A 19,276-nucleotide genomic window follows, 5' to 3' on the forward strand; every position below is an offset into this window, starting at 1 on the left:
TACCCGTAGCACTTTACTCGCTAAAACTCATTCCTGCGCAAAGTAACATTCAATATGTCAATAATCTATTTACTTCATTAGCGAGTCCAGAACAACCCCAACAGCGCACCTAAGGCGCCCGAAACCGAAAGCTAGGGCCTACGCTCGGGTAAATACAAATAAAGCCCTTAGATTAGCTTTAGAGCTTTCGATACAAAGAATACGCAAGCCGGCGCTTGTAAAAATTGTCAAAATACGCAAAATTTGACAAAATAGGAAGTCACATCGGATTTAAAACTGCAATTGTTGCTACTGTGGCTTTTGGCTTGCTGGCATCCTCTTTGAACTGCAAAATCGCGCTCTGCTGTAACTAGCGAACGACTCCAGTGAAGCGGCCACCCTGAACAAAATGGCGCTCGACATGAATTTGTGACTGGTGCAGCGGCTGCGCTCCCTGCGCTTTTCGTAAGTTCAATCTTTTCTTGTTTTAAGTACGTAACTGCAAGCATGTTCAGCCTTTGATTTTGTGAGACAAATACTATAAGACTACAAAGCGTGTCTTCGTACAAAATGACATGTTTTTTTGTGGCGGCTGCGCCATTCTCGGGCAAGATGCCTAGCGTTGTTCCGAGTCAACATCGCGCAGTCGGGCCTCGGTGCAACGCGCAAACTTATGTTTTATTTCGGTTTCAGGGGTCAATTTACTTATGGTATTCGCTTATTTAGATGTACTTGGAAACGTGTGAAGATTTGTCAGTGGTAATTTTGGTGTGCTACGCCGGACAAAGCGGCTGTTTCGGACATGCTGTTTCGCTGGACTTGCAGACCAGCTCGAAAGAAGTTTGGGAAAGACACATATGCATATTTGTCTGTTCATTTTAAGACGCTTATAAGTATGTACACTTTACATCGAACTAGAATTGACACAGACGTAAGGAAAAGTACGGATGTTGGAGCCTCATTAGGAGTGAAAACAGTAAGCTCTGACACCACAGAGTGAGGAATTGCTGGATCCCTGATAAAAGCATGCAACTATGAGATCTCATTGAGCGATTCCTGTTTGCATTAACGAGTAAAGTGGTGCGCCGGGGTGACGATGTTGTCATTCTGATACCTGGACGAAACTTCTTTACCCTGTGCATTTATCACTCAGGAGTGTGAACCCCGCTACTATGATCACCGAGCTCTACTCCGAGGGTTCGACTGAGATTTTTGGTACGAGTTAGGGCACTTCGAGTGCCCGAAATAAGTCTGAATCCCGCCACTGCGGCGAATCTTATGTTCCACTGTGTTGTTTTGCGCATAAAAATTCAGTAATCGTTCAGAAGTTTGAACAAATAAACAATGATTGTCTACACCTGAATCATGACCGAATGGAGGCTTGTTTCCTGTTTATGATAGCACCACATGCTGTCAGCTAAATCATTTCATGGGCCATTTTCACTTTAAGGTGCCTCCTAGCTTTAATCTAGAATTTTCTTTTGATATTGATGAGCATGTTGTGTCTGTTTCACTGTAATATGTACAACTTGCACTCACTATTGTTGTGGTTTATATGTTATATCTTTAACCATGTAGGTGTGACCGTAGGCTGGGCACAAAGGTTGTCGGCAGAATTATATATCAACGGTCTGTTGCTGTGTTATGGCAGTTGTCATGCCGGGCACATTTCCAGAGACTGCCCAAGAACCCGGTGGGAGGGTGAAGGTATGTGGTACACATGCTTTTGCCTGCTTTTGTTGAGATTGACTCATTTTCCACCTACTGTAGCTGCACCCACTGCAATAGCCAAGAAGCTATGAAGTGCTGTTCCTCAGCACGAAGTCGCAGGTTTAATTCCTGGCTGGGGTGGCTGTATTTGATGACGGCAAAGTAAGAACCCCAGTGGTGAAGACTAATGCCGCACCCACCATTATGGCATGTCTAACAGCCCATGTTTAGCTTGAGCACATCAAAATACATTAATTTCTCATTTAACTGCGATTTCACTGGTCTAGTGAGCGTTATTTACTTTTATTGGTTCTCTGTAAGCGCAAGGTTTCTCGGAGCAACAGTGTACGTATCATAGCTCGCCATATGTTTGCTCCAAAACATGATGACAGTTCTTCATTCCACAACATCTTAGTATGGAAATGCAAAAGCATTTGTTTACTGTAGTTTCAACGCACATTTAAAAGGACCACATGAACCAAATAATATAGAAGGAACCACTAAGGGCCTCGTCATATTCCCTTATTCTACTCATAGTAGGTAAAATGTGGGCATTACAGTAAAGGAGAAAGGAAAGAAACAGTACCCTAATAGAAGTGATCACTGCTTTAGTTCACAGGCTCAAAGCATGCAAGGGCACGTCAAAGTCTAAACAATATTAAATGTTTGGAGGTAATTCCACCTACCTCTCTTCAGTGTTGTATATGCTAGAGGAGGTTATTCCTATGTTTAAAGAGTACAAGATAGAGAAAGGATGGGCAGATAGTTCATGGTAATCACAAAGTGAACAAGGGAGGGGAAAGCCACAGGGTGCTTGCCAACGTTTCGACAAGAGCACTTGTCTTCACCTCGAAACGTTGGCAAGCACCCTGAGTCTTTCCCCTCTTTATTCACTTCGTGACTATGTTTAAGGAGGTTATTCTTTGGTCCAAAGATTAAGGAAATCCCCCAAAGTGGAGTTTTTGATCAATTCGCTCTCGCCTTACCGTATGCTAGCCGTCCCGGTTAACTCAGCTGGTAGGGCGACTTCCGTGGTGACGCGGTGGTCCTGATTTCAAACCCCGGACCAAGACGAATTTTCGCTCAACTGCGAAGTTTCTGTGGAAGCGTTATAGTTTTCCTTTCTAGCCATATGGCTGCACTTGGGTGGACACTAATTAATTACTCCCTTATTAAGTTATTCTTTATTCAGAATGTCTCTTGCTTAATGTAAGAAGCATTTGCTGAGCTACACAGGTGCTGATAATAAGGGAGCTGTAGAAGAAAAAATGGCACAGTGCATAGCTTGTAGGTGGCGACATGGAATTCTACAAGCTAGGAACATTTAGTGTGCATTGCAAGGAAAACTCTAGTAATTCATCACTGCTGAGCCAGTGAAGGTAGGTCAAGAGATAGTTTCTGTGGAGACGTTCTTATTGAGAGGTGATAAATTGTGCTGCACTGTTGTGAATGATTTGAGGGAAATTTACTAAGCAGTCTTGGCCGAGGCTTCTGTTTGCTAAGCCTTGTTCAAGCATAATGTCATTTGGTGTTGTGTAATTTAGTTTCCATGTTTGTGTAGAGATATATTTAGTTGCATTGGCAGGGAGTAGCAGAATGCGATCAATTATTTCCAGTGTTCCAGAAATTAGTCTGGACTGTTAGATGCATCTGCGTGCTAGTATGTCTGAAAGAATGAGCTAGCATCTAGCAAGTGTACCAGCGTATACCTCATTATTGTAAGTGCTCAAAAGTGTAAATGAATGCACAGAGTAAAACTGAACGTAGTTTTGTTCTTGACACATAAAGGATGTCGGACAGTATGGGTGCAGCTTGACTAGCTTTCACTGCCCTTAACCGTGGCAACTGATACCTGAAAAGTAGTGTGTTGATTGGTCGGTGTTGCTCATGCTGAATTTTGGTTGCTTTTTCAGCCTTTTGCATCATGTATGCATGAAGCTGATGGATATGTTCAATGAGTTTGATAGTGTGTCACTTAGTCACTACATGTAAGCACTGCTGTGAGTGTCAGTTTTAGCAAATGTTTACAGTAATCTAGTAGTTCTTTAGTAAGCAAGGTCATTTTGTTACTGTCTGAGTATTTAACTCGCCCGTCTTGCCAACTCGCCCGTCTTGCCATTGTATTTAACTGGACTTAGTTATCACAAATTTTGTCTTTGCCTCTAGTCTGTTTGCATGTCACTGGAGAGCAGGTGGTAATGAGAGTGCAAAATGGCTTGCTGGTGCCATTGTGAAGTTGTGTCCTGGCTAGCTTGAATCAGTCCATAATGTACAAATTTAACTCACAAAGTCTGTTGGTGTCCTGTCAAGATATGTGAGTGTTGCATGTGGAGGTTAGTTTTCTTGCTATGTACGGGTCAAGCCTTGCATTTCTGTCAGACGTGCCCCCTCTGCCCCGCTCCGGCTATAGAGGTGACAGTAGATCACTTCTTTATAACTTGCCGTGGGCTTTGGGCGGCGTGCAAGCTAGGGTTACCACCCTAGCTGACCACCAGACACAAGAACCTGGACACATGGGCCCCAACATGAGGCCTTGATTGCATCTATAGCCGACACGGTTCTGCATATGTACATATAACTGTCTTACGCCAAAAGCCACATTTGTGCAGTTAAAAAGCAAAAAAATCTCAGTGCTGGCCTCTCCTGTGTGCCATGGTCAGGGTGTGGTAGACGTTGTATCACCACTAGGTCATTAGGCTTGTAACCTCTTTGAATGGCAATGGAAGCCATAACTAGGTTGTGACATGAGCTTTAGGGCCCTGTGACAAGCAGGGTCACAATCAGCTTTTCATTTTTTTCTCTTTTCATTCACAGGGGTTGACTATTGTGAAACCCATTGTGTATGGAAATGTTGCTCGTTACTTTGGGAAGAAGCGAGAGGAAGACGGCCACACTCATCAATGGACGGTTTACTTGAAGCCATACAAAAATGAAGTATGTATGCCACTGCTCTTATTACCAGTCTTCTTGTAACGTTGGCTGGTTTAGATGTTCACATGAAGCTTTTCTGTACGCTTTGCTTTGAGTCAAAGCTAGGAGTACAGCATTGCTGTTTGTGTTACCTAGACAGTAGTGAAATCTTAGTAATGCATACTTTCAGTATAATTGAGTATCACAGAGAAATAGGTGCGAAGTTTTGCTAAGGCAATCTTGCTTAAGCAGCTTATGCTTAAGTTTAACATCCGTTGAATGTTTTTCTTCTGTACAAAACTTACACACTAAGGTATAGACAAGCGTGATGTTTGTAAACAAAGGTGGCGCTGCGGTCGGCAGCGACGCAGGGTGTAGGCAGAACGCAGCGCGCCTACACTGCGCCAAGTGACGCTGCCTTCGAAACCAGCTGGTGTATGCAAATATTTCAAAGTGTGCGCGTCACTTGTGGTTAGAAATATATTTGTTGATGCTCGGAGAGTAGTTCTGCACTTTTCAGCCTGTTCGCCAGAAGAAATTAGTAGGTGAAGCGCTGCATCGGGTGCTTCTCCGCTCCTATAGTTGGCGACAACTAAAAGCTTAGCGCTACGGCGGGTGAAAGCGCGAGGTATGGGGAGGAACGAATCGTCCACCGTTCTCAACTTATGGGCCGATAAAGCATATCAGATTGCTAGTGCAAGATAGGACAACGTGTTGCAGGACGCGAATCAGCTTTCTCACACGACGGACCTTGTAATGTGCTTCCTATTTTCACCGAACCGCTTCACTCCGGAGACATTGGAAATTAATGAACACTATAGCTGGTTTGAATAAGGCAAATGCGATCCGAGAGCTACACAAGCGCATGCACAGATGTTTTCCTCGAGTTCCATACGAAATTTACGCTCACTTTGCTAAGCTATAAAATTTTGTTTCTTATTTTAGAATTTATTCATGTGTGTGCATTCTGCTTGATCGGAGTGGCATTTGGCGTGTAATTTGCTGTGTTCGCCAGATTCTGATCGACCTACAGTGGGAAAATTCAAATAATTTGGGAAATAACACTGCTCGACTTTGTCGACATCCTAGCGTCTTAGGACCGGTATTGAAACAACACACTTGTTGAAATTCGCGAAAATGAAAACAGAGAAAAAACCGTCGTGCATTCTACTACCCGAGTCTGGTGCTTTTTCAACCGCGGCATGGTGTGAACGCTGAAGATGACTGGCGGCAGCTTTTTGTCTTGTCTTTTTTTTTCGCTAAGTGATGCTAGATCGGGACGTTGTCCAGGTGATAAGCATCTGAAAGTGCCCCCCTGCGTTCAGCTTACAATCCCAAGCACACGGAATATCGTGCCTAAACTTGTGCTGAGAGCACGACAGAATGAGAACAAATTGCAGGCATTACTTGATTTTTGCACTGTTCACCACGCGACCGAACAGCAACGATGTGAAGTCAGAGACACGAACCAGCTTATTAGATTTGAGTGAAAAAACGCAATGTAATAACCCAAGGGGCGAAATGAGCTCGGCGGTAATAATTAGCCGCGAAGCCGATCCGTCGCCGAACTTCTCTTGCTCCTCGGCCCCTTCCCGTCGCTTTCGCGCCTGTCTGACTCCAGTAAACTTGTGGAAACTTATACCGCTCCCTTTCTTCTGCATTGCGGCTCAACCAACCATACCACAATTTGTTGGCACGCCGTGAATTGTGCACAAAAGCACGCAAGCGTGGCGCACCCAATGCGGAAGGTCCCGCTTTTTGCCTAACACAACGAAAGCCACTGTTGACGCCAGCGCCACCACATCTCTTTGACGTCACGTCCTGACACAACATCTGCTTGCCAAGTATTACTGCTGTATTAAGCAGAATCTGCTGTTAAGTGACATTTGTGCATCAGAGGAGTGATGTGCTTGATGGGTCTCAGTACTCAAGTTTTAAATGTATCGCTGATACTCGAAAGGCTGCCCACTGCTCTAGTCTGGCATACTCAAGTTTGGACAGTAGTTTTTTATTACATGCACACTGCAGCAAGTCACTTAGGTCAAACTTGTTTCTTCTGGCAAACTGAAGAGATGTACTGTTGTTATGGTTAGTTGAAAAAGTTAATGGGTTGTACGTGATTTCTTCAGGACATGTCTTCGTATGTCAAGAAAGTGCACTTCAAGCTTCACGAGAGTTACCCAAACCAGAATAGAGGTGAGTATTTGGAACTTCTTTGTTCATTCTTTCCACTCAGGCAGTTTGTACTTCCAACTGATCAACTACTGTGACTTGCATAAGTTATGCTGTGGATGATGTGGCACATTATTTCTGCACGGCTTGAGAGTAGTGGAGTGCTGTGGTTAGGAGCTGTGTTATGATTTGCTGTTGTCACCTGCCATGGTGAAGTTGCTCGAGAGGATTTAACAGGCCTGCTTGAAGGGAATACATATAAATGCTGAGCTGTCAAAATCTCCATCAGAGCGCTGTCATTTTGATAAAAATCCTCATAAAGCACCCTGCACGGGCTCCTGCAGATTGGTGCTGGATGAAAACAAAGGATAGTTAACCAGTGTATTGAAGAAGCTAGGCATAGACATTCTTAAACTATTTTCGCAATAATTTACAACGCAGCACCATGCTAAATCATTTACAAAATGTTATCGTTGAGCCAAAAGGACGACGTGGCTGCACGCTGCCAGTAGTAACATCAGATGCGTGTGCCAGGCTTGCGATGCGCAGATTATGTCCAAGTGGGCGCTTCACTGTCTATCTTTGGTGCATGGTCTGGCATGAGATATTCTTTTTTTTTGGTACAATGTAGTAATTCACTACGCTTTCCTTGGGCTTGGTGCTCAACGGTACTGCCTTCCACAGCTATTTCATTATTTCTCAATGTCATTTTGACCTTACAAACAGAACACATGTCATTGTGACCTTTGAACTGTCACTCCTTCTTTTCAATGAACTATATGGGTGCTGGTTCTCTGAAATACTATGTTACTGCCAAGTTGATGGCTCCTCATTGTGAGCAAGTGTTCAGCATAGGACTAGTTATTAACTGTCTTGTGCATTAAGGTGTTATTGGCTGCGTATTCCGTGGTGAAGATGGATGCTTGGGTAGCATTAATAATACATTTTTTATTGTGGAAGCTAGAACTAAGTGCGCGGGCATGCACTGGTTGAATCAAGCTTACCTTGATGAGGTTGATCTGCTAAGTGTTGGACGAACTTGGTCAGTATAAACTCAGCTTATTCTATTCTGCTGATATCATAAACTGCTTGTTCACTGTCGCCTATCCTTTTCAGCCTTGTAAAAGGGTGGAATATATTGTTCTTCTTGTGCATTTTTATATTCATTCTGTTCGATTCATGTTGCAATTAGGATTTTTGGACATTGTGCCCTAATAATTTTGTTTAGCATCTTCTTTATCCTTTCTCCTACAAGCATTGGGTAATTGTGAATTCTGAAGAACAGATTATTTTAATGAGCTTGTTTCTACTGATCCATGATACAGTGACTGTGATGTTGAGGTATATATTTTGTGACGTGTCCTCTAGCATAGTTTATTTTTTTTATGCAGTGGTAACAAAGCCACCATACGAAGTGACAGAGACTGGTTGGGGTGAATTTGAAATTGTCATTAAAATATACTTCTGGGATACCACAGAAAGACCGGTGAGTGTGACATCTCATTAGTTCTTGGACAGGAGTGTGAATTGGCCTGTCAGCCTTTGGGCTTTAATAGTGCACTATGTGTGAAAAACCATTGGTCATATCAAAGTAGTCCCCTAAATCTGGAACTGAGTGAAAGCTCCTTAGCATTCATAAATCTGAATGTATTTCCAAACACACCACATTTTGGTCACAGCACAGTGCAGTCCACTGCAGAGAAGTTCACTGTTAATTTCATCTATTTACATGGGTGGATTTGGGCAGCGGGAGACTGTCCCTACAGAATGAGAAATTGTTCAAGAGAAAAGTTCTTTTCAAAGCACCCCCCTTTTTTTTTTGAGTAAGAAATTTTGAAAAAATACTGTGAAAGATGGACCGCCCCCTTCAAGAGTCACCTGTAAATCTGCCCTTTGTCTGTAGTACCCAAAACCTCAGCTGAAGTTTGCTGCACGTAGTCGTCCACACTTAGACACACTTAGATACTTAGACGACGTGACACTCCAACGTGTGGCTTTGCTCTTCAGAGCACCAGTATGTGCCATACAGCAATGCATTGAAGCAAAGTGATGCAGGTGCAGAGGGACCTGGATTTATTCGCTTCGTCTGCCACTTTGTTTCGATGCACAGCTGTTTTGCACGCTGTGGTGCTCCGAAGAACACTGCCACATGCTCGCATGTGCACCCCAAGAGTTGACGACTCTGTATATCCTGAAAGTCCAGCTTTTATAAAAATGCTCCCACTTCAACTTCCAAAGTTTTGTCCTCTGGAGCCACTTTGGCAGTACTGGGAAATGCACTCATCATAGTGATGTGCTGTTGTTTATAAATAGGGCTTGAATATGACGCCTTCAAGTGTAAAAATTTGCAGTGGCTTAGCTCGGCTATGCCACGATATACGTAGCGTGAGCAGGAAGTTCGCTCTCCTCCATGGCTATACCACACTGGTAAACGCCCCGCTATATGTATACCCGCACTGATACCTCTGCGCATGCGCACAAAATGAGGGGCGCTATCAAGCGGCTCCGGCGCAGCGTCAGATTTGGCTACTGCGCAACGGAGACGCACAGCTGGAATGCCGAGGCACGTGCGGCAACGGCAGCTCCGGCGCGCCAGCTGTGTGCCGTGTGATGTCACTGCTCCTCACGCATGCGCAGCACGGCTCTCCAGGAGCCACGCGAAACTGCTCAACCTCAGCCAGTGTAGCTCACACTACAAAACGAGACAAAAAGTTCTGGCTGATCATGGTTGAATAATAGTGTGCTTCGTTTTCATTTTCACAATGCAGCAGTGAAGATGTGTTGAGCGTGAGGTCACAGGTTTGATCCTGGATATGGCAGCCACTTTTTGATCGAGACAAAATGTAAAATCGGCTCTGTACTCAGTTTTCAGTGCACTTTAAAGAACCCCAGATATTTGAAATTAATTCGGACCCTTTCACCACAATGTGCCTCATATTCCGCACTGCTGGTTTGCCAAGTAAAAACCAAGCAGTCGCTAATGATAACACTGTTTCATTATTTCTCCATTAATTGTATGTCTCCACAAATTACTTGTCTTCATATTGACGCTTGTTTCTTTAATTGTCTCTCTCATTCTATTCCTCCCTAAGTCCATCTCCTTGGATTCATGATTCATTTTACAATAGTTTCCTTTCTTGATTTAACTTTGCTTGGCTTGATTAGAAAATTTGAGTTGTCAGGTTTGATTGGATATACTTAAACCTGATTTGGTGTCAAGAACAACGTCGGATGGTTTCTATGTAGTTCCTGTGCACATGCATATGGTCCGCAATGACAGTGAGAGCAGCACCCTAGTTGAGGGGGGCCAGTGCGGTCATATTCAAAATTCTGCAAATGCACTTTCCCTCATAACAACATAACAATGTTGCCTAACACAAGATGGCTGACCATGCGTTTCCAGCTGAAAAAAAGAAGGAAGGACTAGTTTTTTGTTTTACTCTTCCAAAATATGTTTCGCTCATTCTGCCCACACCTTTAGCCCCTGTTCTGTACCCCTCGCAATTTTTTTTACAGAGAAGTCGGCGATCTTGTCTTTGGCAACATAGTTATGTGGGAAAGCGCACTTGCGGCTTTTTGAATATCCCCTATTGACTGCTCCCAAGAAACCAGAGGAAGAGTATTGTATTCTTCTGTCTAGAGTGCCCGAACAGCACACCAGGGAAAACGCTGGGATCATTTACGAGCAGCCTAGAGCTTGAAACAGCATATTATTGTGCATGCACATTCCCATGGATTGTATTTAGCTCCTCTTTTCTCTAAAAGCTATATCGGGCTCTCCAGACAGCGGCGATTGTCACAAATGCAACACCAAGTGTGCCATTCGAGCACTCTGGATAGGTGTGTGGGTGTCTGTACGTATAGGTGTGCTCAGCTGCTACGTGATGTGATGTCAGCATTGATCATCAACCGGTCAGGGAGCACTGGGAAGGTCATTCTGTAAATGACTGTCGTATGGTATAATCTTTTTGTTGCGATGAGGTATGAAGAACAAAGAACTGAACATGCCACAATGTCTAGAAAATGCTGTTCTTTGCTGTGGGCAGTGGTCTGAACCTTTAAACGCCCAGTTATTTTGCACACTTATTTTGCTAGACCAATCCTTTCTTGCACTGATGATACTTACCGCACTTCCTTAGGTGACTGTCTACCATATCTTGAAGCTTTTCCAAAATGACACGAACATCATGCTTGGGAAAAAGCAGCTTGTGTCAGAATCGTATGATGAGTTGGTGAGTGCTTTTAATTCTGTGGTTGCTTAATAGACTGAAACTACTGAACGTCGTGTGCACAGCTTTGCATTACAAACTGAGAGTGGCTGCTCTGCTTGCCAATGCAGCTGTCGTCTCGAGAATATGGAGCAGTAGATGCGGGCCACTCATTTGGTTCCTATTTTTTTCAGTATTCCTCATATTAATTGTGAAACCTTAGTTGCTGCGCAGGAAATCTTCTACCACAACATTTTTTTTAAAAGTAAGGTGAAGTCATGCTAGGCTACAGAATTTTTTCTTGCTGCTGTAATCACGATGCTTGCCTCACTGCCCAAAGCTTTATTCGCCCTTTTGGGGAAATGCCAGCTTATATCTGCTTGTAGGGTGCTGGAGTTCATTTTTCTGTCCTGTACATTTTGCCCTTGTGTGGACTTGCCACTCCCTTTGTCACTGGCTTTTTTGTTTGTTTTACTTACCAGAAACGTCCTGGACAGTCTCAGGGGCTAAAAGCTGCTAATAAGCAGCTTAACGAGGCCCAAGAGATTGCTTACAAGGGACAGCAGTGCTACAACAGATTACAGCAGGTTGATTACACAGTCAGTAACGAACTGGACGAGTAACATGAAAACTTATAATATTGAGTGTTGTCTATTGACTGCTTCTGCCAGATGGCACGCCTTTGGCTTTTGCCTGCAACCCTAACTGCATTAAGACAAGAATGCAGTGGCAAATTCTCCTCAATGGGAAATGTACTCATTTTCCGACCAACACAGAATGACTAGTTGCAATGTTGCTGTCCCTTATAGATGATAGCTTTATGTTTGCTTCAATTGCTATGAGTCGCCGACTAGTTAAGTTGGTCTGGGGATCATTTTGTTATGGCAACCCCGTATTGACACCATCATCTGTAGAGTGAAGTCACTGCATAGAACAGGCTTCTCCTCTTCAACTCCAGTTACTCCTGTCTTGCGCCAGCCACAATCATACTATCCCAGTAGTTTTTATAATCCCATCACTTGATCGAAATTCTCTCCCACTTTCAGCTAGTTCCTTTTCCTTGTTGTCTACTTTGTCACTCTGACAGGCCACTAGTTGTCTGCTTGGTTCTTTACATCTCCCGCTCGACTCCATTTCCTCGCTTTAATTTTTGCTTGTGTATTATTACCTCTCATTTGTTTTCTGTTCATGCTGCTTGTCTTTGTTTGAACGAAACACTAATTGTTCTGTCTTCCACTTTTTGCTGTGCTGTCCTGAGCTTCATTTAAATTTTTAGCCTCCATGTTACAACCCCATAGATAAGCACTGATGCAGTGCATCAATTACTGTACACTTTCTTTATGAGGATACCAGTAATCTTTCGCTCATAAGTGGCAGTGCTTGGAAGGTGCGCTCCAACCCGTTCCCCTTTTTTTTCCTTCTATTTTCTTTCTTGTAGTCCAAACCTGCCGTGACTTCCAGGCCTCCATCAATGGGCTGTCACTTCCATTACCACACTATACCAGATGTTCCAGGAAAGCCCGCCACTAATATTAAAAATGGAGTTTTTGACGTAAAGAGAAGTTTTTTGCGGCATAGACCAGTGTTCATGGACGTTCAAAACTATCGAATCATGTTAACTAGAAAAGTGATTAACTAAATAATAGTTTAATTTTTAACTATTATCAATAGGCTCCTGATTGCAATTAGATAGTTGCAGCCGACAATTAGTTATAGCCATATCAGTTTTTAGAATTAGTTTCGCAATTATCCTTGCCACTGTGGCTTTACTAATTTGGGCCATTTCTCACACCATTCGAAAACTGTAAGCTTATAGGAGGGCGCAAAGCGATGTCAATCAAATCGCGTTACTCTGTGACACACGTACTATGCGACAGTCTCTGCCCTGCCCGTGCTGCGGTGCTCCCCGCTCTCCGCCAGTTCGCAGCTCCAGTGCGGGAGGGGCAGAGATTGTTGCATGGTACATGGGTCGATGGAGTGACACGAGATGACAACATGGCACGGGAGCTTTTGACAGGGATGTGTTTGCTGTATGCCCGTAACCTGTGATGAAGGTGTCTGAATGGCTAACATTTGGCTTTGGTCCACAGATTTTTTCTGAACCAACGGTCATGATGCAGCAGCTCCTGACAAATACGAGGCCGCTCACTGTGGGCCCATACAAGCACGAGTTCGACTGTGAGTACTCATCTTTTAGAGTGTGGTCTGGGTGGCTCTAGTGTAGACCCTGCAGTAAAATAGGCAGCAGCACATGTATTGCGGAGAGTAGACAGCAAAGCTGCTCTGCATAGCAAGCAGATTGTCAGAGTGTGTATATGGCATGGCAAAATGGAAACTTGCCACACTGAAACATTTCAGGTATGGTTTAGACAAATCTTGTCATTTTGTATCAGTATAGGCTTTCAGAACCAATACTCTATCTTGTCAGTCTCATTAGAATTGAATTCATTCTCGTGGTCTCGTACATTGTTTGTGCATTTTAAGATGACTTGGAGACACTGTTCTTTGGAATTCTAAGGGAAGAAATAGCATGTAAACGGCACACCACCCACTTTGGCACCTAGGAATTTCAAACACAAAATAAAAATGAAGTTAGCTAAAAGGATTGTGTTTCTCATTTTATCATTTTTCCCGTGCAACATATTCTGCTGGGAGCTACCAGACTGTGATAGCTGATAATACAACCCCGCCTACAGTGCATCATTCTATCAGACTATACCTAGAAGTTACTTTCACATGGAGGCCTCATCGCCCCACAACACTGCCTTAGCACTCTGCACTGATCTTGCATGCTATCCATTCGCAACAGAAAGGACAAACCTTTATCAGAACGGTCCCCTGTCACGCAAAAGCCGGAATGGGTTGTGCTCAAGTTAGTGGCACGCTTTGCACAGCACCGAAACCGCAGAGGTAGTTGCTTTGAAAGCAGTCACCAATTGTCGTAAAAGGTCGAACCTTGTTTCCAGTTTGCCATCACGCAGTAACCTCACAATAAAATGGAAGGTACAAGTTATTTCTGCAATTCCCTCGGCAAAGCAGTAATTGGAAAAGCAAGCCAGTGTGAGTTGCCTCACACCCATCGCCATGGGTGGCTCTAAAGGAGTTACGTTGCAAACCGCTGGCCAGACATTCATTGCCATTAGTCAGGCAACAGATCCTGATGAATATAGGCACATGTCCCCCCACCATAGATTTTTTCTCTTCTAGAATAACTTGGGGTGACATCTGCCAGTAAGGTGATTTACCATCTTCTTTTTTTCTGGGTGGACTGCAGCGGTGGCTTAGCCGTTTGAGCATCCGCCTCACATGTGGGAGGTGCAGGGTTCGATCCCCAGTGCCGCCGGGGTACCCACCGGTAATACATTGGGTACAAGCTTTTCCCTGCCTGATGCTCGGCTTCTTTAGGGTGAAATGCTCGGGAAACGGGTCTTTGACCCTACCTTGAGAAGTCGAAAATACCTTGTGCCATGGCGCTCTTTGGCCACATATGCCCTTGCGCCACAAAAATTCACCATCGTCATTTATTCTGGGTGGTTCCTGCCAGTCATCAGGTGATGACGTGTTGTGTTATCCAGACTTAGATTTTGCTGGGTGTGGGCTAATTTGTGGTAAAATGCATTTTACAACAAAATTGGATGGTACGTAATTAGTGCTGCTGTGTAGACTGGAAAACTTGAGAGCAAAATGCTCGTGTTGTGTAAGGCCCGCACCTTGTTAAAATCTTGAAAAAAAAAAAAAAAGAAAGGCCGGCTCTTACATGAGTGTATACAGTATGTTGTCCCCCGCTGTTCTACACAAAAAACGCACAGGGTCACAGAATTGGCAAATACTGTTACTGTCACTTGAAGGGCAACTGTGAGGGTTTTTTGAGGTTACCATATTGTAATGAAACTTCTGCTGTAGGTTTTTCTTACTGCCACCTAGCTTGGCAGCCATGCGATATTTCATTCTGGGGCGAGTTGGTTTTAAAGTTCGCTATTTCCATTGCCTAAGTTTAGACTATTCCTTCTATGAGCAACACTGCATTTTAGTGCGAAAGCACCAATCCGGATGTTGTTTACCAGAAGAATCAGAAAGAAAAAACAAAGTAAAGAAAAACGTCAACATCCATGACTGGGAGTCGAACCTGCAGTGGCACAAACAGGTCAGCTTCAAAAGCCGCTGCATGAAAGCACTACGCTATCCCCGCAGTGTCGTGTTAAACTGCAGCACATTCTCGCACTGTGCATTGTGTAGCGTCGTCTTCATCAACTTCCATTTTCTGCGCGGTGCACTCTGTCCCACGGCACTGCCTGCTCATCATCATCTTCTATGTAGCATAAATCAGTGCTTTCACACTGATTCGAATGTAGCGAATAGTGTCTGCAATTTTTTTAATGTCACAAATATTCCACGCAGGTTGATACCCGCTTCTCACTTCAGTAACAAAATTCGAACGCTTGTATTCGGTCGTCTCGGGCATTTTGGGAAAGGATTTATTATTTTCACTTACTACTCCAGTCATTCAGCGCACTTAAGAGTGTTTTCCACTAGTGTTGGTGCTGTCATCACTTCATCATGCAAAGCATTGTCCACTAGCTGCAGACTTTGGTTTGCTGTTTTCACTATTTTGAAATGGTTCCACTCAGTATTATGAAAACAGTTTGTTGTGGGTGGAGAAAGGGGACTGTAAGGAAAGGGGCGGGACTATCAACTAGAAATGTTCGAAAAACCTCCTGAGTTGCCCCTTAAGCTGCAGTAACAAAGCAAATTCAAAACTGCAAAAAGTGGGAAGTGATTTTGACAGTCATTCACTTTTGATGTTCCAGTTGAGGAGAAGAAAGAGAAGACTCTGCACGCCGTCCTCTCAGCTAAGAACAAGATTCGATTTTGTTGTGGGTGGAGAAAGGGGACTGTAAGGAAAGGGGCGTGACTATCAACTAGAAATGTTCGAAAAACCTCCTGAGTTGCCCCTTAAGCTGCAGTAACAAAGCAAATACAAAACTGCAAAAAGTGGGAAGTGATTTTGACAGTCATTCACTTTTGATGTTCCAGTTGAGGAGAAGAAAGAGAAGACTCTGCACGCCGTCCTCTCAGCTAAGAACAAGATTCGATTTGAAGTATCTGACCTCAAGGAACGCCTCAAGGTGGCCAGGGAAACTATCGACAAGTACAAGGCAGAGATTGCGAAATTGGAGTCGCAGGGCGATGTAGATCCTGGAGGTGGTGCGGCGGCTCCCAGTGCTGCATCATGACAGGTCTTTAATGTGTCTCCGGGTGTGCAACAGTTTTCCTCGTGTATTGCTTTGTGTCAGGTGTAAGGCGTGAACAGTGCTGACTGGTGCTTTGAGTGGAGTTTGAAGATGTTGGGGATGACAATGAAATCTTGTGTGCAGATGTTCTGGCTCATCTTGATTTCATGCTTTCCCCATGTGGGCATTTCCAGGTTACCTAGTGTCACAGAGACTTTCATCCTGATGCACAGTGGATTACTGCGATAGGAATGGAATGTTTTGCCTGTTACTGTTACTTCAGCAATTTTTGACCGAAAGCATGGAGGTGTCAGTCAGTCAGGCGTTCAGCTGTAAAAAGCCAATGTTGTCCTAATAGTTTAGAGTTGTCTCATGTGTGTTTCTGTGCCCGATTCTGGGACACTACATTTTCATGACATCTCTGAAGCAGTGCTTTATTTTTTTTTTACTTTTTGCTGTTTACTTCATTATTTTATAGCTTCATCAGACACCTTGCGGGAAGAATTCCAAAAAAACTATGCTTTTGGCTATGCATTCGCAGGTAAAATGTATCTGCTAAGAGAGCATTTGCATCATTGTCGAGCAATCTGCTTTTTTTTATCATTGTGTGAATCCTGCTGAGTAGGAAAAGAGCAGCCTCAATCAACCCTGTAAGAACATTATTGGTTTGCTGCTATTTGGAATGTTCGTAAATAAAGTTTACCCACGAATATGTATTTTCACAATAGCCATTGCACTGCATTCAGTTTGCCTAAGACATATGCTGCCACATCTCTGCTTATTTTTTTGTGAGGCCTGTATGCTTAATTTTACAGCTTACAGCTTCAAAAGTTTGCTGTATGAATTTTCCGACTTTTTCATCAGAAGGAATGGCTCTGGAAATGTTCACGGCTAAAATTCTTTTTTCTTTTTTTAACCCACACAAGCTCTGCCTTTCCTTTGCAGCGTTTACCTTGCTAGAAATCCAAAAATATTTTTTGAGCATCAGTGCTACCACATTTATTATAACAGAGCAGGCAGTTCCTTACTAAAGCAGGCACTTCACTTCTGAAAAGGGTGTTGTTTGTACATATATGTTCATTGCAATTGTTAATTCAATGCCAACCTGTTCTGCATCTTATGATCACATGCCTGACTAGTTGGACTAGCATGTTGGGCTTGTTAGTTGCATATTCATGAATATGGTTTTTGTTTCTTGTTGCAAAGTTTATATGTAGATTGCTAGATTTTTCAATAACTGCTTAGTGCTGCGGTTCCAAAATATGGCTGAAGAAGCTGACTTGTGTGCTCAGGGATTTAAAAGGGCTGTCAGTGGGCCTACAGAGCTATAAATATCAGCATCTATATCACATAATGACCAGCTGTATTATTCTTTCCTTTTCATTAAACGTTTCCAAGTGCACAATAGCAGGCCCACTGTGGTGAACTTTTTGTGTTTCCAGTTGTATCTTTTCAGATTAAGCCTGTTATACATCATGTGGTGCAGGCAGGGGCTTGTCATTTTTCAATCTTTTAGGTTGCCCCAACCTACTTTGTGTGTGTGTGTGTATCTTTTCAGAGCACGAAATGTGCATTAATTCCTGATGTACCAGTAATATCTGTACTAGTATGGGTATGCAAAGACTGACTATAAAATCCTAGATCCTGCTGTTGGGTCACAAAACTCCCGTTTATTATTTTCTCTTATCGGGCGTGGGTCTAGATCGTGGATGCGGGCTCATAAAGGATGGAGCCCCTGCTGTCAGGACGCACTGATAGCGTCTGTAAATGTCAGTCACTGAGCCAACTGTCTGAGGTTCACCAAACACGACATGTTTGTAACAGGCACTGGTGACAAGTGGTTCACATACTTAGTTCAGAACAAAATTAGTAGAGCCTCCAGAATATAAACTACGTCATTGCAGGCTTCCCTGTGACCAAATGCACAATTGAAGCGTTTTCAGTGCCTCCAGCAGCTGGTAAGCACTTTTTCTTTCCTCCAAATAAAATCGAGAGTAAAAATGCATTTATCGTGGTGATTGACTTCTAATACTGTTCACTCAGGCTCAGTGCGTCACTTTGACAGCAGCCGGATTAGCTGCATGGAAGACGTTTGTCGGCCATCTACCGCGAAAGTTGTGATAATCTGAACTTTTCAGCCACACTGGCAATGTGAGCCCAGCAGAACGCACAGAAGTTTCGCCCTACAGTGCTGCCGAATGCTCCATTTAGTACATTTTCAGCAGGAACTGTTTCTGCTAGCCTTCTGATGCCGTAACACGCGTGACGCCTTCGACAGTTGTTTTTGAGTCGATGGATGGCGCTGCTGCGCCCGCGGCTGAGTTGGTCGCCACCAGAGCGCGGATTATGCAACGGCGGGCATTTGTACCGCGTGCTCCCCTTGCTCATTTCACAACTGGACGGCGCTTGGAAGGTGAGTGAGGAGGAGTACAGGCAGCACTACGGGAGCACGGTCAAAGCTATGCTGCTCATAGCGACTGAGGCCAACTCTCCACTGTGTGTGAGGGAAGGCGGGGGAGAGCTACGGAGATAGTACTGTATCTACTGGTCTCGGATGAGGGTTCTGAAGCACATCGGATGCTGCCGTTCATGCTAAGGGGATGAAGCCTTACAGTAACAAATCGAATATTCGATTCGGCCAACGTATCAAACACATTCTAAATTATGCGAAACAAATCGAATATGTTTTCAAATGAGAGGAAAACAAATGTAGCTTTTTCCAAGGCCGTTCCAAAAACTGCCTTCCAACGCCGTATTTGCATGCTGCCGCAACCGGTCTACGTGGGCAGTGGGAAAAGTGAACGAAACATTTTTCCACTGAGTAGGCAGGAAGGTGCAGCGCTGCGATGCATTCTGTTCGTGAGGGTAGCATTCATATTGTTCGCATATTGCCTGTTTAGACTGGTCGTTAAAATCCAATAGCCTACTATTAATGCGAACGAAGTACATTGCCCATTAGCAACGGAACCTGTCGTCATTGACCACAAAAGTGGTCCCAAAATTGCAGAGGAAGTCACCAAAAGTACGAGGAATTGAACCCAGAACTTCCAAATTGCGAGTGCAGCA

At 43.8% G+C, this 19,276-nt stretch overlaps 1 protein-coding gene across 1 annotated transcript; it reads left to right on the forward strand.

Annotated features, from left to right (window-relative positions):
- The first annotated feature begins 343 nt into the window (after positions 1 to 343).
- Positions 344 to 17,873, forward strand: LOC144120963 (YEATS domain-containing protein 4-like). The gene is made up of 8 exons (XM_077653798.1): positions 344 to 444; positions 1,558 to 1,686; positions 4,504 to 4,623; positions 6,729 to 6,795; positions 8,163 to 8,257; positions 10,911 to 11,003; positions 13,070 to 13,157; positions 16,014 to 17,873. Exons 2-8 carry the CDS (start codon positions 1,624 to 1,626, stop codon positions 16,211 to 16,213), a joined length of 726 nt encoding a protein of 241 aa, XP_077509924.1. The 5' UTR covers positions 344 to 444; positions 1,558 to 1,623; the 3' UTR covers positions 16,214 to 17,873.
- Positions 17,874 to 19,276: the final 1,403 nt, after the last annotated feature.

This window comes from Amblyomma americanum, chromosome 2 (genome assembly GCF_052857255.1).
Source record: "Amblyomma americanum isolate KBUSLIRL-KWMA chromosome 2, ASM5285725v1, whole genome shotgun sequence".
In the NCBI taxonomy this organism is placed as follows: Eukaryota; Metazoa; Arthropoda; class Arachnida; order Ixodida; family Ixodidae; genus Amblyomma; species Amblyomma americanum.